The 25,161-nt window shown below is 45.5% G+C and overlaps 2 protein-coding genes across 5 annotated transcripts in view; one reads left to right on the forward strand and one right to left on the reverse strand.

Moving 5' to 3' along the window:
• POLR1E (RNA polymerase I subunit E) overlaps positions 1–7,873 on the forward strand; it is an 18,202-nt gene extending 10,329 nt beyond the window's left edge. Inside the window, exons 7-12 of the mRNA XM_011366213.2 lie at positions 1,791–1,898; positions 2,543–2,639; positions 4,198–4,331; positions 5,244–5,325; positions 6,090–6,221; positions 7,363–7,873. Coding sequence (XP_011364515.1) covers positions 1,791–1,898; positions 2,543–2,639; positions 4,198–4,331; positions 5,244–5,325; positions 6,090–6,221; positions 7,363–7,522 — 713 coding nt within the window. The 3' untranslated portion in view covers positions 7,523–7,873. The remainder of the gene's footprint in view (positions 1–1,790; positions 1,899–2,542; positions 2,640–4,197; positions 4,332–5,243; positions 5,326–6,089; positions 6,222–7,362) is intronic.
• Positions 7,874–13,612: 5,739 nt separating this feature from the next.
• The window catches only part of FBXO10 (F-box protein 10), a 46,277-nt gene continuing 34,728 nt past the window's right edge, over positions 13,613–25,161 (reverse strand). The window contains exons 6-11 of one of the 4 annotated variants that reach the window (XM_023534258.1): positions 24,255–24,325; positions 22,373–22,429; positions 21,082–21,351; positions 18,991–19,304; positions 17,686–17,867; positions 13,613–15,546 (exon numbers count right to left, since the gene is read on the reverse strand). In XM_023534258.1, the coding sequence (XP_023390026.1) occupies positions 15,372–15,546; positions 17,686–17,867; positions 18,991–19,304; positions 21,082–21,351; positions 22,373–22,429; positions 24,255–24,325 (1,069 nt within the window). In that variant the 3' untranslated portion in view covers positions 13,613–15,371. Of the gene's footprint in view, positions 15,547–17,685; positions 17,868–18,990; positions 19,305–21,081; positions 21,352–22,372; positions 22,526–24,254; positions 24,326–25,161 lie in introns of all 4 variants that reach the window. The other 3 variants (XM_023534257.1, XM_011366214.2, XM_011366215.2) reach the window with 3 other exon arrangements.

A 25,161-nucleotide genomic window follows, 5' to 3' on the forward strand; every position in this document is an offset into this window, starting at 1 on the left:
GGATTCTTGCATTGAAGCCTTTGGTACCACCAAACAGAAGCGGGCTCTGAACTCCAGGAGAATGAACAAAGTTGGCAGTGAATCTTTGAATCATGCAGTAGCTAAAGCTGCAGAGAATATTATTGATACAAAGGGTGTGACTGGTAAGCAGCTGAAACTTGGGGTAAGAATCCACTCAAAGAGACAGCTTTCTCTTAAGATCTTTTACCCATCCCACAAATGGAAGTGGTGAGAGTTAGGGCTGGATTCCTCCCTGCTTCTCTCTGAGGGCCTTTGCAGAAACAGACTCTGGAAGTAGTAAGAAACACCTGACATGACCTGCCCTAAGAGAGCACAAAGTTAGGTAGAGGAGACAGGTGTGGGAACGGATATGTGCGAGCTGTTTCTTAGGTGCCAGGGTTACAGCCTGCAGGGCACAGAGGAGGGAGGGAGAAGGCTTCAAGTCTCTTTGAGTCACAGGGAGGTTTTGGTCAAAAAGCCTGATGTGATGATGATGAACTGAGCCTCTTAAGACAGTGTTTCACTTTGGGGTCAGTAGATCTTTTTCTGCTCCTAAATTTCTCAGCAGCTTGAGTATATAAGTGTATTATTTTAAAATGTATTTATTGTTTAAATGTATTATAAGAACATAAGAGAAAGTTTATATAAGCAGTTTTTCTATTAAAATGGAAGTTTAGTAATTTTTAGAAAGTCTTTCCATACCCTATGATAATATATTTTCTTGTGTTTTCTTTCTATACTTCTCTAATTTTATTTTTACATCTAAATCTTAATTAAGAATTTTTTTGGTAGATGGTACAGACCTGATTTTATGTTTTCCAAATGATTAGCCAGTTGTCCTCAATTCCTTCCTTTCCTTTTCTAAAAGATGATTTAAGAAGTCATGTTTATCATTTTACCACATTCTTAGTTGTGTTCTGGTCCATCGTTCTGACCGGTTATTCCTATGGCAACACTAGGCTCTTTTGGTTATAGTAGCCTCATCATCCAGTTTATTGTCTGACAGGGAAAATCCATCTTCCTCTTTCGTTCTTATTTTTCACACATGTTAGTGTAGCATGCTTTTTATTCCAGGTGCTCTTAAAAATTATTTTGTCAGATTCCCTCAGAATCCAGCTGGGATTAATATGGAGAGAATCAACATCTTTACAATATTATATTTTTCCGTCTGGGAACATAGAAATATGTCTCTCCATTTATTCAAAGATATCCTTTAATGTCTAAGTAAAATTTTTAATTTTTTTTGTTCGGTTCTTAGAGGATATATAAAAGAAAAGTAATTCACCCATTTCCCCATCATTCTATCAGACCAACAATTATAATTTTCCTGTTTTCCCCTATATTCTTGTCTGTATGCATACTTAATTCTTACATGGTTATTCCTGTATATAGTTAGTTTTATAATATTTTTTTCACTCATATAATATGTGGAGAAATTTTCTGGAAGTTAAGCCATTGGAGGCTACTTTGAATATCCCTCACTTGTAATTTCTCTCATGTATTATAAATATTTATTAACATACCTGTCTCTCCCAACTATACTTTGAGTTACTTGAGGGGAGACCACACTGGATCCGCCTCCTGGGGTTCCTGGTTAGGTGTGAGTCATCAGCGGACATCGTAGCGCTGGAACTGTCAGCCTGATGGGGGGTCAGGCCATAGTGGTGGGAGCATTCAGATTAGGGGTTCTTGGACTGCTTTTGATCTTGAGTGCACAGGTTGCAAGGAGTGTTGGGGAACCTGAAGCCAAACAGGTTGATACCCACATCGACTCTTCTTTCATTGCAAAGCTCTGGTCAGTGATGCCATCCATGATGACTTGCAAGATGACTCCCTCTTCCTTCCTCCCTGCCATGCTGATGCAGCCAAGCCCGAAGATGTGTATAAATTTGAAGACCGTATCCTTCTGCCTTATTTCACAGGTTGGGGTATGTGCACATGAGTGGAATAGCCAGGCTTCTGGGGATATCTGGTCCCTCAGTGCTCACAGAAGCTACATCCAAACTTCTGCAGTTGCCCAGTGCTGTTGCTGGGAAGTCAGCCAAGCTTCCTCACTAGCTAAGGGACTAGCTCAGCCCTGGCCTCTAAGCCCCTGAGATTCAAACCCATCCCTCAGTAAAACACCAAATACCCACAGCTCAGCCCTGTGGAGCGGGGGGTCATTCTCCATAAATAGTCCAAATATGACTTAAATCACCCAATGCTCAAAGTCTAGGACAGACTGATTTTGTAAAAGGAATGGTTAGAGCACAGAATTTCCCTACTCATAGATCTAATCAGATGGAAAATGCCTGTAGTAGGTGTGTGATAAGAAAGAGAAGCTGGAAAAGCCCAAGCAGGGAATGAGGTCTGGGCTGGGAGTCTGGAGAACTGAGGCCCCAAGCTCCACCCTGAAGTGCCGTATGATCTTCCCCTCTCTGAGCTGTAGCTTTCCCGTCACTAAAATGAGGCCCCCCACGAAAAATGAGGCCGCTGGGAGCAGATGATCCAGCTAGCTGAATATTTCCATTTTGGTCATACTGAGTTCTTGACAAGTAACTAGTTCTTTCTTCTGCGGAGTATGAAGCTCTTCAGAGTCCTTCTGAAGCTTTCAGGAATGTCACATCAGAAGAAATACTGAAGATGATTGAAGAGAACAGGTATCCTCACTTGGGCAGGAGTGTCTGGGGAGTGATGTCGGGACACAGCAGTAGTCAGTCAGTGAGTGTCAAAGTCTATTCATCATTGAACGTGAATGAATCAGTGTTTTCTTGAATATTTGGGCTTCACAGCCTTTTGCTCCAAGACTGTGGGTGGCATTCAAGGAAGAGAGTTGGCCTGAGCACATGTAACCTGTGGCTGGGCAGAGGGTGGTGAGGCCTTATAGTTGGACTGGGAACTAGAGATGGCCTATATTCCTGAATGTTATACTTGACGCCGATTGTCACTGTGGGGCCCAAGGGCTGACTTGAGAGCAGATGCCAGGTGAAGTGATAATTTATCTGTGATAATGTGCTGGGTGAGCTTTTCTAAAGTAAAATTTATGTATTTTTTATGACGATAGTGGGGTTTTTTTTTTTTTTTTGCTTTTGAGTTTTTTGTTTTGTTTTTTAAATAATTCCATCTTGAGAAAATAAAAAGTTATCAACCCTGGTTTTTTTTTTTTTTTTTGCTTTTGAGTTTTTTGTTTTGTTTTTTAAATAATTCCATCTTGAGAAAATAAAAAGTTATCAACCCTAGGTTGGTTCCCTGATTTTTCTTTGGAAATTTTACTGGTCAGTGAAATCTAAAGCTCTGGAAAATATTTTTTTCCTCCAAAGATCCATTTCCAAAAAAAAAATAAAGCTCATTGCTGGTCCTTACTGGTTCTTAGTTGTCTTAATGTGGTTGTGGCTCAGGGGTAGGTACAGGCATGAGCTCTGGGCTGGGAGTCTAGAGAACTGAGTCCCTGAGCTCTGCAGGATAGACTGTGTGGTCGTCCCCTCCCTGAGCCTTAGGCTTCCTGTCTGTGAAATGAAGCTACTACAAGATGATCTTGAAGACCCTTTATATCTCTGTGAGTCCAGGATCCTGATAGTGTTAGAACAGTACATAAAAATAATAGCTAACGTTGATGGAGCTCTTATAGGTGCCAAGCACTGTTCTAAGCAGTTTACTTTCATTGTCTTTTTTAATCCACAAAACCCTGTAAGGAGGGTACTATCATTGGTCTCAATTTATAGGTAAAGAGGATGCACAGAGATGTACAGAAGCTGTACAGAAACTTGTCCAAGCCACTAAAAGATAGAGAGCAGATTCAAACCCAGGCAGTCTGACTTGAGAGACTATGCTCCAAACCACTATATCAAGATTGGGCAAACTGTGGCCTGTATGCTAAGTCTGGTGTGCTGCCTGTGGATAAAGTTTTATTGGAACACAGCCATGGTCATTCATTTTTGTATTATCAGTAGCTGCTTTTGCACCACAATGGCAGATTTGAGTAGTTGCAACAGAGACAGTGTGGACCACAAAGCCAAAAATATTTACTAGCTCCTTACCGCTCCTGCATTAAACCAAGCTCCTCCTGTTGTGAGGATCATTGGTGGGGGGCCCTTCCTCAGCTGTCGAATATGTATCTGGTGTGCGGGATGCCTGATGATCTAACTGTGAGGGGGTGAATGGCTCCTGTCAGATCTGGTCTTACCCGACACATTCTTCCCTTTGCCTCCCTTGTTTTAGCCACTGCTCCTTTGTCATAGAAGCGTTGAAGTCTTTGCCATCAAATGAGGAGAGCCGAGACCACCAGGCCCGATGTATATGGTTTCTGGACACGCTCATCAGATTTCGAGCACAGAAAGTGATTAAGCGGAAAAGTGAGTTCATGATAGACATTTTATTCTGGTTATTTCTAGTCCATTATTTGTCTGTAATGAGACCAGCCCTAATGAGAGAAGAAAATGGGTCTGTCTGTTTGGGTCTTTATTTTTAATTGTGTGACAGTCAGGTTCCTATTGGTACTGCTGGCACGCTGAGAGGACTTGCCAAGTTCTTTCCTCATCTGCAGGACGGGTTGGATTATGTGCTTGTTCAGAGCTAACATTCACTTCTTTTCTGCATTATGCAAAGTGTAGTATCCAAATTAAATGAAAATTTTAGACAACCTGTTAGACAAACATCAGTCATAGAGGGAGAAAAGTTGTCCTTGCTCATGAAGGCTTCTGACAGGTTCGTGTTATGTCAGCTTATTTCTGATTGGGAGAGGAGAGAGTCAGTTTCTGCTGGTAACCCCGGTGTCATCTGTAGCTCGGGCCATGGATGGCTGCCACATACATCTATCCAGAGTTGGAAAGCCGGTGGAGATGCCTGTGGTTTTAGGCAAAATGTGTATACAGTCTTCTGACTATCATTGGACACCCAGGAATCTGCATGTTTTTCAGTACTTGCTTAATTCTTATTTTCACATTCCAATCTCCTCTCTTTTCTCTCTCCCTCAGCTTTCTCCACAGTCTATTTTGCTTTCTAACATCTTAGGAATTGTGTCTTCAGGCCTCATATTTTTTTTTTTCTTATTGCCAACCCATCGTAAATGTTTCTCATACAATTTCATTTGAAATAAGCACATTTTCATTTGAAAGTGGCCATGCTATTTCATGGGCCCCTGCTTCTCTTACCACATGGTTCTGTTCATAACAGTGGCCCAACTGCTGGCCTCTTCTCCCAGCTCATGGATGACATGTTGCCTAGGATTTTGATGGAAAATGATCAAACTCAACTTTATATTGTAGGTGCTCTGGGACCTGGAGTTCCACACATCATCAACACCAAACTACTGAAGCACTTTACCTGTTTGACCTACAACAATGGCAGGTCAGGGGGTGATTTCTTTGTTTTCTGCCTATAAAGGAGAAAGCAGATTGGGGAGGGGGAGGTGGGTGATAAGAGCGAGGAGTAGGGGCTTGGCTTGAATGTCATGTCCATAGAGATACTGTGAGGGGTCCCGAGGTCAAGTAAGTTTAGGAAACACTATATAGCACATACTCTATCCTCCTGGGAGAAGTTCACTTTAAAGATTTTGGAAAGTCCTGCAACAAATTTCACTTCACACATTTCTTTTGAGGAACCCTTCCCAATGTCTCACAGAGCTGGTGTTCTGTGGAAAGGCAGTATTGCAGGGAAGGGTGGGCTTCTGTAATGGTGCTGGGGAAAGAACCCTAAGCAGTGCACCTGGGCTCCCCTCCTGCTGTTTGCTTGGAATGTGTGTCTTGCTCAGAGTGTGCTTGGAAGAACCGTCGGCAACAGTGTGGGGCGACTGCTTTCCGGCAGCTCTGCTGAACAGGTGGGGACAGACTCAAGGGTCCTTGCCAGTGCAAGGCTCTCACAATGCCTGAGGAAACTGTAGGTGTGGCCTTTTCTGTTCTCCTTGGAGGGAGCAGTGTGTTTGGCACACTGTCTACTCTGTGAAGGCTTGGGTACCTTGCAGGACAAGGAATGTTGCTCAGATTTCTTTTCTTCACCCCAAGAGCAGAAGACATTGAGTATCTATGGGGTCAGGCTTGGATGTTTTTATTTTGCTTTTGGAGAAGTCATCTTAGAATTTAATTTTGCCTCCTTTACTGCCACTGTTTTTGTAGTTTACGGAACATAATTTCCAATTCTATGAAGGCGAAGATCACCGCATATGTGATCATACTCGCCTTGCACATAAACGACTTCCAGATTGACCTGACGGTGTTACAGAGGGACTTGAAGCTCAGTGAGAAAAGGTGAGCACAACAGAACAGAAAACTCTCTTATGGTGCCTTGAGGTTTATCTGGTACCACTGCAAAGCATGAGACTCCTTTGAAGGAACTGGGGGCATTTAATATGGGCTAGACTTGGAACCAGAGGACAATTGTCAATGAATGAATGAGTGGATGAGCAACCAGACATTATAGAGTGCCTTCTTTATGCCCGGAACAGTACTAAATCTGTGATAAGAGCTCACTGATTTCCCTAAAAAACAACTAATGAATCTACATTTCAGAGAAGTCACTGACTTCCCAAGGTCGCACAACCAAGAAGGGGAATAGCTGGACTTTAAATCTGAGCCTTCGCATAGCATTCTGTCCCTGTGAAACCAAGCAGCTTCCATTCTCCAAATTTCTTCTAAGGAGGGGGATTCTGTATGGTCCAGGGGTGGAAGTTATAAGAACCAATTTCAGCTTAGCAAAAAGACCTTTCTCAGCATCAGATGTTAGGGACTGTAAGGGTTGGCAAGGTGGGGCCGCTATTTGGCATAGATGTCACATTGAGGCTTCTCTGACTGGAGTGGGAGAGTTGGCAGATATGACCTTTCAGGCCCTTTCTAGCCTTGCTAGAAGGGATTCAGACTGAGTAGGGGGCAGAACTTTCCAGGATCCTGAACTGTGGGGTTCGTTGGCTTTTGTCAGTGATTCAGGGGCATCTGACACCCAAGGACCCTAATAGTGTTCAAGAGAGCCTGTGAAAACATCTGGTCTGGACTTTTCTAGCAGTCCACAGAGAGATTATTCCGAGGGCTGCCCACAAACAGCGTTCTCACAGGTGGTGACATTGAAAATCAAAAACAAATACTTGGAGCTTGTTTTAGCAATCTGCTAGCAAGTGCTCAATCCTGGTCATAGGAAATAAAGTTACTAATAGGATCTAGAGAGAAAACCTGGTTTTCAATCACCTGTAAGGATATTTTCTAATGGCAACATATTAAAATGAAATTGTCTGATAGCTCTTGCGGGGGCAGGTCTCGCCTGCCTCTCTCCTGGTGGCCACTGTGGGGATTCTGTCTCCGCGGCTTGGAGCACGAGTGTGCTGCTCCCTCCTGACAACCTTCCCTAAGCAGTGGCATTGAGGAGACTCTCCATTTGTTTTGTGTGTTTGTTCCTTAGGATGATTGAGATAGCGAAGGCCATGAGACTGAAGATCTCTAAAAGAAGTGTGTCTCTGGCAGCCGGCACGGAGGAGGAGCACAAACTGGGCACTCTGTGCATCCCGCTGCCTCCAGCCCAGACCTTGGACCGCCAGTCAAAGCGGAGGAGAATCACCTAGAGGTGTGCTTTCCAGACAGCATTTTGGCTGTGCGATAGCCACTACTATTCATTTCCGTTTTTATTTTTAAAAGGAGAGGAAAAGAGGGCTTGCTTTGGCATGGATATGAAGCCAGAAGCGGGCATTCAGTCGTGCTTGTCTTAAGCAGAAACATAAAGTGACCACCGTATTGGACTTCACCTCTCTCCTTTGGTGTTGCTGTGATTATAAATGGCAGATGGTTCTCATGTTGGTTCACTTGTGGTGATGTGGAAGGTGGGGCCTGAGAAGTCAGAGTCAAAAGATCTCACAGGCTGAACCCTGGGCCAAATCTAATGGATGAAGGTTAATAAAGAGAAATGTGAAGTGCCATGCTTACATCCAGAAGGGCCAGTGGGGTACATGGTGAGGAGGATACAGCCCAGGAGGGCTAGAAGAGAGGCTTCAGCTCACCAGTGTGATGGGGTTGCCAAAACAGGCCAATTGAGTTTGAGGCTGCTGTAACAGGGTGGAGCTCTTACCATACAGAGAGGAAGTGATTATCCCAGTTGCTCTGCTTGGTTCAGGCCACAAAGAGGGCAGAGGTCAGCTCTGAAGCTGTAGTTCTGAGGGGGTTGAATCAGAGTCGTGTACAGAAAACAAATTGTTCATAAGATGAAAGGTGTTTAATACATAGGTGACATGCTATCAAGTTGTTAAAGGCCTGTAGGAGTGGGAATCAGGACGTTGCCACCAGAACTGCTCAGTTCAGGAACACACTGCTGGGCATCAAGAAGCCACTTCTGCCCCACAACTGCTTGAATTCATCAAGCTGGTGACTCAACACCGGAATGCTGAGTTCAGCCACCCGTGCTTTCAATACCTACATTTCCACCTCCTTGATTATCAACACTAACAGCCAAGAAGCTAGCCTCCATCTTGCCTCTTGTGAATATATAAGTAGGAGCCTAATTTGCATCTAGAATTATAAGAACAAGGGAGTCTTGGAGATAGGTTTTAGCTCTCCAGCACCTAGTTACAGGAAGGCACACCTGAAGGAGATGAATGGATGCTGGCTGCCAACCAACTTTATCTGCCACAGAGGAGATGGTGAAGTCAGTGTCCAGAGGGGTGTTACGAGGAATGGGAATGTGACATGGAGAGACTTCAGTACAGGGCTAATACTCAGACTCAGATCTTTAAAGCTTTTCTAGGAGCAGCTGAGGTCTGTAGTGCTCTGCTGGGGAGCGAGGAGCAGTGAAGGAAGGAAGGTAGAATTCAGCTCTGAAAATTGGAAAGGAGGTTTACATAGTAGCTGGGCCATCTGTTAGGGAAGACATGGTGGAAACGAGTCTGGGATGACTCATTTGGGACGGGTGGTCCTTGTATTTCTTTGAGTTCCGGGATGTTGTTATCAGAGCCACTTCTGGGGTGAGGCTGTGCTAAGTCATATTTCCATGCTCTTCTCTGGTTTGTCTCATTTGTCTCTGGTTCTGGCTGGTGGGCATTTGTAGCATACTCGTCTCCCTCCAGCAGAGGCATGAGCAGGAAATCTAAATACCTTTTGTTTTTCCTTATCTAAGCTGTTGTGAAAATCAAGTATGTGACTCTGCATCAGAAAAAAGTATCCTGATCTGTTTCTGGGAAAAGAATTCCTAATGTGTTTATAGAGTAGAATGTGTTTTCATGAATGCTTTTTAGATTCTGATGGGTTTGACACTCTGAGGCTTAATTTTCAGGAATGATTGGATCACAGCATGTGAGCAGGCCTCTGAACAACTTCTGTCTGTGGGGAAGCAGTCTATCTTCAGTCACAGAGGGGTGGTATTAATAGGGAAGAGTCTAGAATGACAAGTAACTACTTGTCCTGTGTGACAACAAGTATACCTGCCTCACTAAATGTAGATGATACATTCCCAGAGATTGACTTAAAAGCACATTTCTGTACATTAAGGGGTTTGTGGGTCAAAAGGCTCAAAAGAGGGCCCTTGTTCACAAGAACAAGTCTCGTGAGAGCAGCTAATGCAGTGCCTGACATATCAGCAGTCAGTGTCTGTTGAAAGTCATAATATGTGAACTGCACCTTCTTTCCATGGCAGGGCCACTAGGCAGTAAACACTTGTAGAGTAATGGAATTGGACTTGGTTTTTCCTAGCTCTTACAAACCATTTATTTACTAATACATTCACAGTACATACATTGATCTCTCCAAGTTATTTGCTATAATGTCTCCTGATGTACTCTTTGAAGAAAGGTCGAGACTGGGCTACATGCTGGTACCCTTAATAAGATTTGCAGTTTACGGACTAAATTTATGGGTAGTGATGAACAGAATGAAGTCTGTTCCCCTGGAGGGAAGTCTCTGCCTGTGGCCTTGACCTGTTGGACATTGTTAACAGCGATGAGGTCAAAGAAGGTATATTTGGCAAAGTTGGAGAGGACCCCAAACTGAAAATAACTAGACAAAATTCTTTAAAGTGTCTCCTCTTAAAAACTTTTTTTGATATGTCATATTTAGGAAATAGTTGCAAGAATAGTACAAAGAACTCCCGTATTTCTTTTACTCAGAATCTGCCCAACTGTTATTGCATTGTCCCATTTATTACAAGTACTTCACTGTTTATGTCTGAAGAATAGGACTTTTTCTTCTCTAACCATAGTACATTTATCAAAGGCAAGAAATAGAACAATGATACAATACTATCACCTAGCCCACAATTCATATTCATATTTTGCTAGTCACACCTCTTCGTTCTTGTTTAATCTAAAATAATTCCTTGGCCTTTGACTTTCTTCACCTCGACGTTTTTGAAGAGTAAGGTCAGTTATTTTGTAGGGTGTCCCTCAGTTTGGGTTTGTCTGGTGTTTCATTATGATTAGGTTCAGGATATGTTTTTGTCAGGAATATCACGGACATGCTGTGTCCCAGGTGCATCACAGTAGAAGCACATGAAGTTTGTCCTCTTCTTGCTGATGTTTCTTTATTACTTGGTTAAGGTTGTGTTCTTTTCACTATGAAGTTACTATTTATAATAAGTAATTTGTGGAGGGATACTTTGAGACTCTAAATATCCTTTCCTCATCAAACTTTCACTCATGAGTTTTCGCCTCAATTGATCATTTTTGCTGCATCAATTACCAAGATGCAACATGGTGATTTTCTAACTCCATCATTTCTTATACAATTATTGTATTATAAGAGGATACCTTCTTTTCTCTCCTATTAATTTTTGATTTGGGGGGGTCATTTAGTTATCAGTATAGGCTCATAGATTCTTATTTTATTCCATGAATATTGTACTATCATTTATTTTGATGATCAGATTGTACCACACTTGGCCAATCTGAGTTCCTTCAAGCTAGCTCCTGTATCCCTATCATTTTAAGGGTGCTTGCTTACTTTCTGGCACAAGATATTCCAGCCATCTTTTCTCCTGCTCCAGCCCTGGAATCAGCTTTTTATCCAATGAGCCCAGATGGACAACATGAATGATGGGACAAAACTAAGAAGTGAAATACTGATAATCAGATGGGATCTTCAGCTACACTCAGGCAAGACATAGGTTCTGAGCAGAGGTGTCAGTTGTGAGTCACTCAGACTGCACCAGGAAGGCCATGCTAGGCTTGACTTCGTTTAAAAAGGACACGAGTCACAGTGGATAGGCTCCAGAGCCCCATGGCCATAACTGCACCATCACTGTACCCTGCAAAGTTCTGGACAGGAAGGGCGAAAGAACTAATGGAATGAGCATGTTCACATAGAGAGAGATTGGAACAAGCCCAGCAGGCCCCATGGGAACCCAACAAGAGGAACCATTTAGAGAGAAGGCTTTCTCTGTTGTCAGAGGGAAGGAGAGGGAAGAAGGTAGGCCCAGGGCTGCAGCTGAGGACAGTATAGGCTCATGTACCAAGATCCAAATCTGGCTTTTTTCTGGTCTGGCCACCCCACATCCGCCTTCCCCCGATACTGAGGACCTCCTCTGGACACCAGGGCAGTGGCCTCAACAGAACTTGGAGGCCTGGATGAAGTTGTGTTGGTCTTTGTTGGGTTATACACTCTCTCATCAGCAGGCATCAACATTTGGCCTGACTGGCCAGCAAGGAAGGCCAAGGAGGCCACAATATAAGGTGCTTGGGTGGGGAGAAGTGGAGACCTCCTGTGAGCTCTGGCACCAGGGTTAAGCCTTCACCTGTGGCAACTCGCCCTATGAAGGGCCCTTAGCTACTGCAGGCTGAAAGCAAGTGACCCCAAGGAAACAGGACCCTTAGGGAATTCCGTCTTCATATCCATAATTGATACAGTAAGAGCTGGGCCATACCTTCTGAGATGCAGGCCAGGACTCCTAAATTCTGCCTTTGGGCTCTCCCAGGCCCACTCAGACAACTGGAGTGGGTCTAGAGAAATGGCCAGGATGGTGAGGAGACGGTCTGCAAACTGGCATGTATCAGGAACCCAGGAGCAGAGTGAATTACCAGGGAGATAATGATGCTGTCTGCAAATCTCTGGAGAGTCATCACAGACAGAAAGGAAGTGATATCTCCAGAAGGTAAAGACACTAGGAATGGGGTTGGGTTTTTCTTCCTTTGTCCATTATCCATCTATCCATGCATCAATACTTCCTGAGTCTTGCTGCGTGCTGGGCATAGAGAATCAACAGGGCATGACTTCACTGGGCATGGGGGGAGGTGGAGGAATGAGGCAAATCAGGAGACTTTTTCAAGACAGAATTCAGTGCTACTGTGGGAACCACAGGGTAGTAGTGGTATGAAAGCATGGAGAGGCACTTAACTGAGATTTGAAGAGACCAGGGAGGTTATTCCATGGGAGTGATGACAAAATAAGATCCTTTAGTACGGGTAGGATTTAGCCAGGGAGATAGATTTTGGCTCAGTTAAGAAAAAAATGATCAGATCAGATGAAATAGGTTCTCTTAGGCAGGTCTGACCTGATTTGTGGGAAAGCAAGCCCTGCCCACTCAGTACAGTACAGGCTCCTGCAGAGCAGTCTCTCTTCCCAGACTCTAACCCAACCATAGAAGAGCTAGGATGTGTGTTCTGTTCCTCCTACTTCTGCCTCCAAACGACCTGGAGATGGGCCTTGTGTGTCTCAGCTGTTCCTTTTTTTTTTTGCTACCGAAGCCCTAGGTAACAGCCCTACACAGACCTCTCCTGCCTAAAAGCTCTTAACATTTGATACTAAACTCTAACCAAGCTCACCACCTAGGGCCTCAGTTTCCTCTGTAAAAACTAGGGCAATGACCTCACCAAGGCAGTGTTTAATATACTATAAGATGGAACATAAGATGATATTAGTGACACAGGGATATATCAAAATACACAAAGTTATGCTGGTTAGGCTAAACTGTAGTAACAAATTTCTCCCAAATGTCTGATTTCAACAAAAGTTTATTTGCTTGTGGTACTGTAATTATTTTCATTTAATAGTTTGCTAGCTTTTCATTTATAGTAGTGATGTAAATAATTCTTTTTAGTTCAGCAAAGTTAAGTGTCCTGGATAGGATCCTAGAATGGAAAAAGGACATTAGGTAACAACTAAGGAAATCTGAATCAACTGTAGACTTTTAGTTCATAGTAACATGTCAGTGCTTGTTCATTAATATTCACAAAGGCAACACACTAATGTAAGATGCTGGTAGTAGGGAAACTCGGGGATGGGGCTGGGGAGGGTAGTATGGGAACTCTATCTGCTTTTTCTGTACATCTAAAGCTCTTCTAGAAAATAGTCTATTAACAACAAAAGGATTTAAAGAAAAATATTAAGTACTAACTTTCTCCTCTGGTGACGTGGATATTGCAAAAGCTAAGATGCTGAGTAACTAAAGTTTGGAAAAATGTGTTTATGGATTGCAACCCCTTTGCAGACCATCAGGTCATCCACACCGGGGACTGTCACTGTTGATCTTCACAAAGCCCACAGTACAGTCCCTCACTGTCACATAGAGACTCACACCTTGAAACCTGGAATCATGGTGGGAACAAGCTGAATGGACAAGATGGTTCTGGGATTCTGTGTCCTTCAGTGGTGCCTCGGGAACGTGAGCAGTGTGGGGCCTGCATCCAGCTGCCCAGGAACTCCAGCATATACCCAGACAAAGGAAAGTCTCCCAAAAGTACCTCTTTTAAAATATAGAACTTTATTTTAGTTTCTGAGATTTTCATAAGCACTTGGTTCACAAAAAGTCATTTCTTACAAAATAATAAAGGCAGCATTTTGTACAGCGAAGTGCAAAGGACAATGTGGGGATGGGAGGGGCCAGCGCTCTTGTGCCCAAAGCCCTCGAGAAGAAGCCAGTGAGTGTCCCTGGCTCCCTCTAGCCACCTGACTTGCGAGAGCAGCACCGAGGGCCTAGTGGAACCAGCCTGGGAAGCCATTGGTGAGGTGCACGACGGCAACCTCAACAGGCTGGTAAGGGCCCTGCATGAAAGGCCAAGCCGGAGGGGGTGTTCAGGCTGAATAGGTCCTGCGTCCAGCCCTCTTCCTCAAGCAGTCAGGGCAGGGTCTGAGCCCATGTGGCTCTGGAACCTTGACACGCTCACAGTACAGTTCAGTAAAGCCCTGTGGGAACTGGCTTTCCTTTCCTCACTCAGGCTACTGACCTTACCCCGGGCCTGGGCTGCATACTAGGGACACAGACAGTGAGACCTGGTCTTAGGCAGGTGAGTGGGACAGGGATGGACCTGGATAACTCCAAGGCAGAAAGTGCTCAGTACCCAAGGGGGGCAGAGAAAGGGCAGGGGAGGGTCAGAGGGGGAAGAGCATTGTCATCCGCAGGAAGATGAGTGCTCTGTGGAGATGGCAGTGTCTGAGCTACACCTTGAAGAATGGGTAGAACCTGGGCATGGGCATTTAGAAGGGCATGCCAGGAAGAGGGGAGAGCATGAGCCAAGGCACAGTGGAAACCATGGAGGGTCCGTAAAGGCAGGTGGTTATCCATGAGAACATGGATACAGACGAGGGGCCTTAGGCACCTCCATCTCCACCAGTCTGGTGCTCGGAGCGGGGGCAGCTGGTGTGTGTGTGCTCGTGGGATCTGAATCCTCCTTGTGTGGTAGGCACTGAGCTAACATCCTCCTGAGTGTGGGAGCTCCTTGAGGGTAGAGGGGAGTCGTGTGCATCCCCACACCATTCCTGGCACCTGAGCCACTTGAAGGAAACCTCCACGTGTCCCTCCAGTTTTTGGCATGTCCCTTGTCATCCCTAAGGCAGCTTTTTAAGAGGGGCTCCCTATCCCAAGCCCCTTCTTCCTTCAGAGGTTCATGTCCAAGAGAGCTATGTCCTTAATGAAACCAAACTCAGCTCTAGCCTCTGCAGGCAGGTGTCTCTGGAGAGACTGAGAGAGAGGTCTAGGAAAGAAAATTCTGGGGCAGCTGTCTTGACTTCCACCTCATTAGAATCATTTCCCTCTCTCAGGAGTAAATCTCTTCCCTGAGAAGAGTTTGGATTTGGTGTGTGCAAAACACAGCTCCCTGTAACTCAAAGAGAAAACCCTGCCCAAAGCTTCAGTATCAATTTTTCCCCAGCTCTTCATTATCTCTGCAAGAGCTTGAGTGACTGGAAACCCACCAATTTCTGTTCCTTTTTCTCTTTGAAAAACACTTCCAAGTTCCTTCCTACTGAAGATTGTAGAGCTGGAGGGTTTTAGAAGTACCTTGTTCTTAGTCCCCAGGAGCTCTAGGAGCCTGTTTGGTCAGGGCCGTGGTGAGGAGGAGGACCTGGAATCTTCTTAGGCACTGCTTCTTCCATCCTGAAGGCCTCGCCTCTTAGCTCTGCTGAGCACTGTCTGGGCCTGAGCTTAAGAGCAGGGTATGTGGTTGCTGCTCCGAGTCTTTGGACAGCGCTCCATTTGCCCCACTCTGTGACTCTCCATCCTTACAGGATGGTGCAGAAGATGCTACGGTTGCTGTGGTACCCACCTTCTACGTGGGCCGTAATCCTAGTTGCCATGGCTGTCACTTTCTGCCCACTATGGGCTGCAGAGGGGCCTCGGAGAGAGTTTTCAAGGTGAGGGCGTGCTGGTGGGTTCACCAGGCGCCATGTATCAGACCTGGAGGTGCAAAATAATAGTCAATGGACTCTGAGAGTCTACAGCATTTACTGAATGCCCTGCACAATCTTACCTTTGGCTGAAGCTCATTGGATCCAGGAGTTTAAATCTGCGTGTAGGTTCTTTCTCCCAAATTAGTGATAGCCCCAGGAGGTGGGATGTGTGAAGCTAAGGGGTGAAAGTCTTGCATTCTAATCTCAGCTATGCCTTCAGTTTTGCATGTAACCTTGGACAAGTTCCCTCCAGAAGCCTCAATTTCCCTGTCTTTATAAGGATCTAGATAAGATCAGTGGCTTTCTTTTTTTTTCATTATGACCATAAATGTTTATAGCTTTATTCATAATCATTCAAAACTAGAAATTACCTAACTACCCTTCAGCTGATGAATAAACAAACAGTGTACGGTACAACCATACAATGGAACGCCACTCAGCAACAAAAAGGAACAACATGCGACACCACAGGTGAATCTCAGCTACATTAGGCTAAATGAAAGAAGACAGACTCAAAAGACTACATGCTGTATGATTTCTTTTATATGACATTCTGGAAGATGCAAATTTATAGGGGACAGAAGTTGGTGGGTTTCCAGTCTCTCGAGCTCTAGTGGAGATTATGAAGGGTTGGGGAAAAATCAAATGATAATGAAGCTTTGCTCAGGGCTTTCTGTCCTTTGAGTTACAAGGAACTGCCTCTTAACACACACCAAATCTTAAATTGCTTAAACCAGCAACAATGTCTTCTATGTATTTTCATGCTGATAGTATTACAGTGAGTAGGGCTGTAAAGGTGTAGATAAAGAGGCTGCTATGTAAGATGAGTAAAAAGCCTGGAGGTATGTTCAAAGAATACCAAGCATTTGAATTTGGCAGCAGAGGAAGCTCCTGAAAAGGAGCGGTGAAAAGGAGAGGGCTGGAAAGGAAAATCAGGACCTGGCAGTGCACAGTGGACTATGCTATGCTGAGAGGCCTGGGCTGGGGTCTCCAAGTGGAGGGCAGGAAGCAGACCTCAGGAGTTCACAATATGATATGCTGAGATGTGGAAAGAAAATATTAGAATTTATTTTTTATTTTATACTTTGTAAGTTATGAATATATAAATATACATATATGAGGGGGTTTCCTCAAAAAACAGCTTTACTGAGAATGTGCATAATAAAAAAAAGAGATCATAACTATAGAAATGGGATCCATCAAAGTTTTTTTTACTATGGACATGATATGACCACAGCTGATTTAGAAAGTTTATCTGGCAGGATGCTTAGGACAGCCTATAGGTGGGTGGAAGGTGCTAAGGGCAGGGAGACCAGGCAGGAGGCTGGGCAACAGGACAGTATTAACAGTGCAGGAGTGATACCAACAACAATAACAATAATAATTATTTTTATAACCAGTATGGCAAAGCACCAACCAATCAGAACAGAGTCCATCCATTAACAACTGGATCAGCTGTACTGATAATACGGGTCATAGGTCAGGGGGAAGGGTGCTGAGACCTGAACAAGGGTGGTGGCAGTTGGGGAGAGGAGGTGCCAGATACAAGAAGCAGAATCAAGAGGACCCGTAATGGTAACTGACTGATCTTTGGTGTTAGGAAGGAGGAGGAGGCAAAGGTTTTGCTGCCAGAACAGAGTGAATGGTGATGTCATTGAAAAGGGGAACAGGGAAGGACTAAGAGGTTCAGGGAAGATGAATATTAAGCAATTATGGTACACTGATGCAGAAGTACTAAAAAAAGTGACGATAGTGGCAGCAGCAAATAACATTTTTGTAGTATCTCAGATGTTCTGCTAAGTCACATGATCTTATTTTATCTTAAAAGGGTGCTACAAAGCAGACATTATTAACTGGATTTTACTAAGGCTTAGAGATGTTGAGTAATTTGCCCAAGATCGCATAGCCAGTGACTGGCAGAGGTGAGATTTGAAACCACATCCCTCTGACTCTTAAAGCTTGTTTCTTCCCAGGGAACGAGGTGCAGGTCCTCAGCCCAGGCCTGACACAAAGGCCAAGCACAGGCCTTTATCTGACCAGAGCTGAAAGCTAGGGAGCAAGGTGGCCATAAGGTGGTCACTGGGCCTTGCTTCTCTAGTAATCTCACTGTTTTAGAAGATTGGTTTAGGCAACCCCAGGCACTTACGTTTTCTTGAAGACCAAGAACTTGTTGTTTTGCAAGATGCATTCTCGGTTGTTTGAGATCTGCTGGAAGATGGTCTTGTTGGTCTTGCCCTGGAATATGATGTTCTCCTGCACCAGAGCCTTGGTGCGGCCCCGCACTGCGATGCCGTAGGCCCGGAATGAATGGATTCGGTTCTTTATTACCTGGGAGAAGCAGCCAGAGCTTGTCACACTTTAGGGACTCCCAGGTAAGTCAATCACCGGTTATAAAATAGAGGGGTAAGAGCATGCTATGTAGGTCAGCAGTGAGCCATGGGAGCTCAGGTAAGCGGTATCAAGACCAATGGGGGAACCAGGGAAGGCTTTCTAGAGGAGGTGATGTGTAAACTGTAGGAGTTTATCAGGTGCAGAGCAGGGGAGGGATGTTACAGGAAGAAGAAACAATGTGCAAAGGCCTGGCAGAGAGGAGATGTGGTGCCAGAAGCCAGGGCCACTGCAACCCAACCACATGGCAACAGCACATTCCAGTCTCCCTTCTTCTGCTCCCACAGATGCAAAGCCAAGGAATTCTATGCTCCTTGCCTAAGCCACTACTCATGAAGCTGCAGAGCTGGAAAAAGGCTTTGAGACGTAATTCCACCAGGGCAAGGAATGACTTAACACAGCTTAACATGGAAACCCTAGCATCCAGCACAGTGCTTTGCATAAAAAAGGAGCTCAGAGCTTACTGTCCCATTGGGGAGACAAATAGGCAAAGGAACAGATACAAAGCTCCACAAGAAGTGCTCTGTGAGGTAGGGGTGGGCATAAACACCTCAGAAATCTAGAGAAGGGGTATCTCAAACAGTCTGGGAGGTCAGGGAGGGCTTCCTGAAAAAAGCGATCACTAAGCTTTAGGACTGAGGTAAAAAAGGGGAAAAGTGTGTCCCGGGTATACAAGGAATAATTTGTGCAAAGGCCCCAAGGCAAGATTTCTCATTAAGCACCTATTGCATTCCAGGTCCTGTGTGAGATTATTCTGTTAGAGTAAGAGAGCTGAAATAGCCCTGACTTTGACTTGGAGACCACAAAGATACTCCGGGTGGCACCCCCACCCCGGTTTCCTACTGGTAACTCTAATTCATGCTTCAGGGCCCAGTTCATATGTCCCCTCCAATGTGAAGTCCCACCTTCGTCTCCCAGGCTAAGTTTTGGCAGGAGGAATGATGACCCTTCTAGCAGCGGGTATGTAAGTGCTTTATGAGTCTTAACAGAGAGGGCATGAGGGCTCTCCCAGGGCTGTGCCCTATGTTGGCACCACATGGCGTGCGCGCACACACATACACACCTTAGTGTCAGACCTGGGCAGCAGCTGCAGCCCACTGCCCCGGTTGCCAATGATGTCGTTTTCAATGACAACGGTGCTGTCGCCCTTGGTGATAATGCCATGGCCTCTGTTGTCATAGATACCATTGCCCCGGAGCTCCACCTTGCACTGGGCCTCGACCTTGACCCCACTCTGGCGGTTGCAGGAGATGCTGTTGTTAGTCACACGGGTGAGCTGGCTGCTCTGGGCCACAGTGATACCTCTGTCCCCATTAGCGTGGATCACGTTGGTGATGACATGCAGTGCCTCACTGCTCTGGACATAGAGTCCTGAGGCTGCAGGCGGAGGGGGTGGGAGGCAGAGAAAGCACAGGGTGGTCCCAGGGTCAGCCCTGACAATACCAGTCAGGAAAATCCTTCCTGGAACTGTGCCCCCCAGGAGACAGGCGGGGAAGAAGAGGTAGCAACACTCAGAACCAGCCCTTGGGAGTTGCAGCTTCCAAACTGGATGACACACAGAGCAGGAGGGAACCTGGGAACATCGAGAAAATTCTGTTGCTCTGAACTAAGTCCTCAATATAGCCAGGGAAACGTGATGCAAGAAGATTGTTTAAGCTCAGCTGGTCATCTGGCCCAGGCTCTCATCCTGCGTGTGAATGCCTCCTACATCACCGTCCTACCGCTATTTGCACCTCCTGTGAGGGGATGCTCATTACCCACCCAAGGCTGCCTATTCCACCTCGAGACAGACTGACTTATCTGCAGGAAAGCTGTTTTGTTTTCCTGCCCACACTGAGCTTGAATCTGCCTCCCTACTGTTTATGTTAATTTTCTTCATAAGGGAAATTCTATCACTTTTGAGTAGAAAAATTTATTAAGTAACTGTGTCCAAATGTTTTAGAAATTTTGGAAAGAAGATAGTGTTTGGGGTTATGCATGCTTAGAGACACTGTATTTATAGAAAAAAGCACAAAATCAGCGGGCTCAGAGCTGCATGACTCGGTCAGGAAGAGAAAGTATGGCAGGCGGACCCAGGGTTAAGAGGAGGACTCACCAGTGGTGACATCCACCTGCCACCAGAGCAAGAGGCACTGGGGTAGTGCTGGGTGTAGGGAGAACAATGACAGGGGTCACGCGGGAACAATCTGAGCAATGAGCCTATGAGTTCGAACCTCTTGGTGGCACCTGCTTATTTTAATTTATGCAGCTCTGCCTATCCTACTGAACGGCATGGCCATATGGAGGAAACCCTGAACTGGGAGGGGACAGAACTCATTTTCTAGGTGAATTTGCTGGGGCCACTGGCTCTGCCGCTCCCAGAGGAATGAGCTTACCAGTGCCCAGTAACACCTCTTTCTAACAAGCCTTCCTCCATCAGCACCCACAGTGATTCTGATAATCAGCCAGGTTTGAGAGCCCTGAGTTAGATGAACTCCACAATAAGCTTTTTTTTTTTTTTCCAATTCAATAAAAATTTGAATACCTACTATCATTTTTTGTCAAGTATAACAAGGATTTAAAACACACTTGTTTTCTGTATATCTAAGAAAAATCATTGCCAATTAAACCATGATATACCATCAACTGCAAGATGCATCTCATCAGATATTACAATGTAAAAAATGTGTCTCAGAATATATTAGAAATGTATATGCCAGGGGTAGATTTGGTACTGCAGGGGCAGGGGGCACTGGCAGGTGTGGGATTCAGTTCTTTGCCTCAAGTTCACAGCCTATTGGAGTTGATGAAACAGCCACAGAAACAAATAGTTTCAGGTCCCCTAACAAATGCCACTGGGGATGGGGGGAGGGCACAGTTCAAAGGAGGAAAGGATGGAGGGTGCATTCTCAGTGGGCTTAGCAGTTCAGGTTGTTTGGGATGTGTGGTTGGGAGAAAGGGAATTTCAGGCAAGGGAAATAACAAGAGCAAAGTCAGGGGTTGGGAGACAGGAAAGAATGGATTCAAGTTCAGGAGACTGGGATATCAGGTAAATGGCTGAAAGAAGTGGCCAATGAGGCTGGAAGGGCTGAAAGGGCTAGACCGTGAAGGGCCCTTATGGCAGTGAGAGCAGAAAGGCTCTGGAGCTGGGGCTGGGGAGGAGGGGGACACTCACCTCCATTGTGATTAATACTGTTAGACTCGACAAGAGCTATGGTGACAGGCCTGCGCAGCGGGTCCTCGTCCTTCTCCAGCTCTGTCTCCCAGAGGATGGCATCCCCATCCTCACTGAAGTTCTCCTGGGCCCCATGGCCTCCAGGGAACTCACCGGAACCATCCTTCTGGCTAAACACTGCCACTCCATACAGGCCATTGTAGCTGACGTGGTTGCTGGTGACGTGGGGCAGGCTGGATGACATCATCCACACACCACAGCCCTTATTAGCTGGGACAGTGAAAGGAGCTGGTCACTGACACTGAGCAAAGGGTAGGGCAGCCCCCAGTGTCTCCCCAAAAGGGGAAGCAAAAAGGCACTGGCCTGGGAGAGTGCCTGATTTGTTAATAGTCTTGGACAAGTCACTTTATGGCTCTGGCTGCAGGCTTCTCCTTCATACAAGAGGGAAATAACAATCAGGACAATATCTCAACTAGGATCATTCCACAGGGTGTAAAAGTGCTCTGAGAACTGTAATACACAAGCACATGGTGATAGTGCCAAGGGCCCTCAGAGTTCATCTAACCCAACCCCTCTCCATAGAGAGGAAGGTAGCCTCGCTTTGAATCCCAGCCCTACCACTTCTTAGTTGTGTGACATTGAGCAGGTTATGGAACCTCTCTGTGTCTTAGTCTCCTCATCTTTAAAATGGGGTTAATAACTGTAGCTATCTCAGAAGGCAGTCATGAGGATTAAATGAGATAACACATATAATGGGCCTAGTAGAGTTGGGCCTGAATACATGTTAGCTGCTATCATCATCGTCATCATCATCATCATCATCCGTCATTGTCATCGTCATCATCATGATATACAGTCCAGAAAGATTAAGGCTTTGCCCGAAATCACAGAGTGAGAACAGTTTTCTTTCTATGATTATCCTATTTCTCTCATATTTTTAGTTCTCTGGATTAAAAGAAAGAATAAGAGAAGTTAGATGCTTGTTATGTCAGAGCTCAAGTGGCCCTGTCCTTACACAAGATCCAACTCCTGCTTTTTGCTGTTTTAAATGGGGATAAAGTGCTCTCTTTTGCTGAATCCACGGGGTTAGTCTGATTTATGGAGGCTCTTGCATTCTGTGAGGGGCTGTGTGGCTATGACCTGAGATCGATGCTATTCTTCAGATGAGGTCTTTGAGGCCCAGGGAAAGGTAACAACTTAATCAGGACCCACAAGCTAGAGATAGAACCTGGGCTTCCTGCCTCTCAGACTGGGCTGAACCCCAACCGCTCCCCTGGAACATGCTCCTCACCGTAGATAGTGTTTCCTTCTATCAGTCCTTTGCCTTCATCTCCCACGACCACACCATCTGAATAGCCAAAGCAGATGAGGTTGCTCCTGAGGACAGGGACCCCCCCGCGGCGGATGTCCACACCTCCCCACTGATTCTCACGGATGACATTTTCTATGGAGAGAGGCAGAAAAGAGGGTCAAGAGCCAAGGGCCTGCTCCAGTGCTGGCAACAAGGATCTGGGCAGCTGAGAGGAAGGACAGGCTGGACCAGGATGCCTAGACCTTACCCTATGAGCGAGTAGTCAGCACCCTGAACCTCATTTGGTGTTTGATGTTTCAGAGTCTTGTTTGCTGTCTGCTTTTCCCAAGGGCAAGTTTTGTGTCTGTCTTGGGCTCTCCTACATCCCTAGTACCCATTGTACCCAGTGGCCATGGGGACTAATGACTAAGATGGTGTTAGAGTCCCTGAGCTAGGCCAGGCCAGGCCAGGCGGGAGATATCTTTCCTGAGTGGCTGTTTCTAGGATGCTGAGGCAGAATCCAGCCATTCCCCCACAAGCCTGGGGAGGCACCAGCCTGTCCTTCTCAGTGTCAGCTCTGCACTGGCCACAGCCTTCTTCAACTCTCCCTTCCACCTCTCCAGGAGTGGGCTGAAGAGTCACAAGTCAGAAGGGTGGTCCTGGGACCATCTGTCGCCAGCTCTGTGGCAGCGTAGACTCCCAGCCCCCTAAGTCTGGAGTGCAATGGCTCATGAGACCCTGTGTGACTAGCCCCTTCATGCCTCTGTGACTCCATCTTGAACCCCTCACTCAGCTCACACTAGTGCTCTCCCTGCTCCTCAGGCACACCAAGTCTATTTCTACAGGTGCCTCTGCATGGAATTCCGGTTCTTTCCTCAGGCTCCTTCTCATCATTCAGGTTCTGGCTTACACGTCACCTTCTCAGAAAGGCCTGCCTTGACCACACAATCTTAAATACCTACATAGTCCCTCTCTCATCTTATTTTAATTATCTGTAAAGCATTTATCCTCCTCAGATATGACTTTTCTTGCTTCTATACGTATGGTTTTATTTTCATTTTCCCTTCCTAAAAAGTCAGCTCCTGAGAGCAAGGATGGTGTCTCTTTTGTTCACTGCTGTATCCGGCTCCTGCATATAGTGTGTGCTCAATAAATGTCTGATGAATGAATGAAGGCTAGATTCAGCTAGTGGGATTCACTGGGCCAATATTTACTGAATCCCTTTTATGTCCCAAGTATGGCTATGCTCCGTGCTAAGGTTACAATAATGTACCACACAGACCTGATCCTTGCCTTACAGAATTTACTGCCTTATAGCAAAAGAGATTGACATTAAACAGATAACTAAAAAATTAAGAAAAACGTCTTGCAGAACAGGCCTATGGGTACAGTGAGTTGTGTCTGTCTGTCTATCTATCTTCTATCTATTTCTCTATCTATCTATCTATCTATCTATCTATCTATCTATCTATCTATCTATCTATCTATTGGAGGTCAGGGCAGGCTTCACTGAGGAAGTGACACTTAGGCCCAAATGATGAGCAGGAGGTGGCCAGGCAGAGGGGAAATGGGAATGAATTCCCAGAGCAGGCAGAAGCATGTACAAAAGCCAAAAGGAGAAATTCAGATACTTTGTGTGACATAAATGTTCCTGGAAGTATTATCTGAGTCACTTAGTGAGATCCTGTGAGCACTGGGCCTGGCAAAGAGTAGACACTCCCTGACTGCCAGGTCCTTCTCTTGATTAGCAGGGCCAGTGCATGAAGCCAGCATTCCCGAATGCTAGCCACTACTCAGAGCAGGGGGCCAGTCTATGGAGGTGAAGGTCTGGGTAAGGGGAGCCAGCTGCATGGCAGGTGAGGCTCCAGTGTTCCCACCCTACCTGTGATGAGGCCTTTGCCATTCTCGTTCACTGCTATGCCAGCTGCACGGCCCTTGAAAATGTGGTTCCCGCTAAAGTGGAAAGAAAACAAGGCAAAGAGGTGAGACCAGACCAATGTCATGCATCATGGACAATGCCCACCCAAGGCAACTGCCTTCTTCTGTGGGCTTCTCCAGATGGCTCAAGTCCATGAGGGCATAAAGCGCTTCCTGAAGTCCTAGAAGCCAGGCATTTAGTAATCGTCAGTTAACACTGACCAAACACTAAACCTACAACTATGCCATAGAAGCACAATGATATCTAAGTCTCTTGCCCTCTCTTGACCGTCATCCACATATGAACACCACATATGAACATTTTAAATAGATGTCATCGTGGCACACGGGTCCCAGGTGAAGTGTTGGTGGTTACAGAATTCCAAGGCTGTTGTGTTAAACTCATTTGAGAGTGGCTGCATCCAATACCTGAATCACGTGGAGCCTACGTCCTTCTGTTTTTGTCGAAAAGCTACTCTTTACCTTATTGTCTGTTAACCACCTGTCCATGAAATAACATAATGACATGCTTTAAAAGAAGAAAACAAGATTTTTTAAAAAGAGGGTTTCAAGAACAGCAGACAACATGTATGTGGAGCATCATGGGTTGGGTTAGCCGCAAATGGAAGATATACGAAAACATATTCCTGCTCAGAGGAACACACATGTGGCCCTCATTGCCATGTACAGGCCTCACAAATGTGTTCCTCAAAACCAGATACTTGAACATGTGAAAAGACAAGCATTTCTTTCCAGTCTTTGGTTTCCTACCTGTAAAAGCAAAGCCAGTCACACCCAGACGTTAGCAGAATTGGGTTATCCCTGGAGGACACATTTGCTATTTTTACTAACAGGAATGCTGTGATCTCCTT

This window comes from Pteropus vampyrus, unplaced genomic scaffold (genome assembly GCF_000151845.1).
Source record: "Pteropus vampyrus isolate Shadow unplaced genomic scaffold, Pvam_2.0 Scaffold123, whole genome shotgun sequence".
Lineage (NCBI taxonomy): Eukaryota > Metazoa > Chordata > Mammalia > Chiroptera > Pteropodidae > Pteropus > Pteropus vampyrus.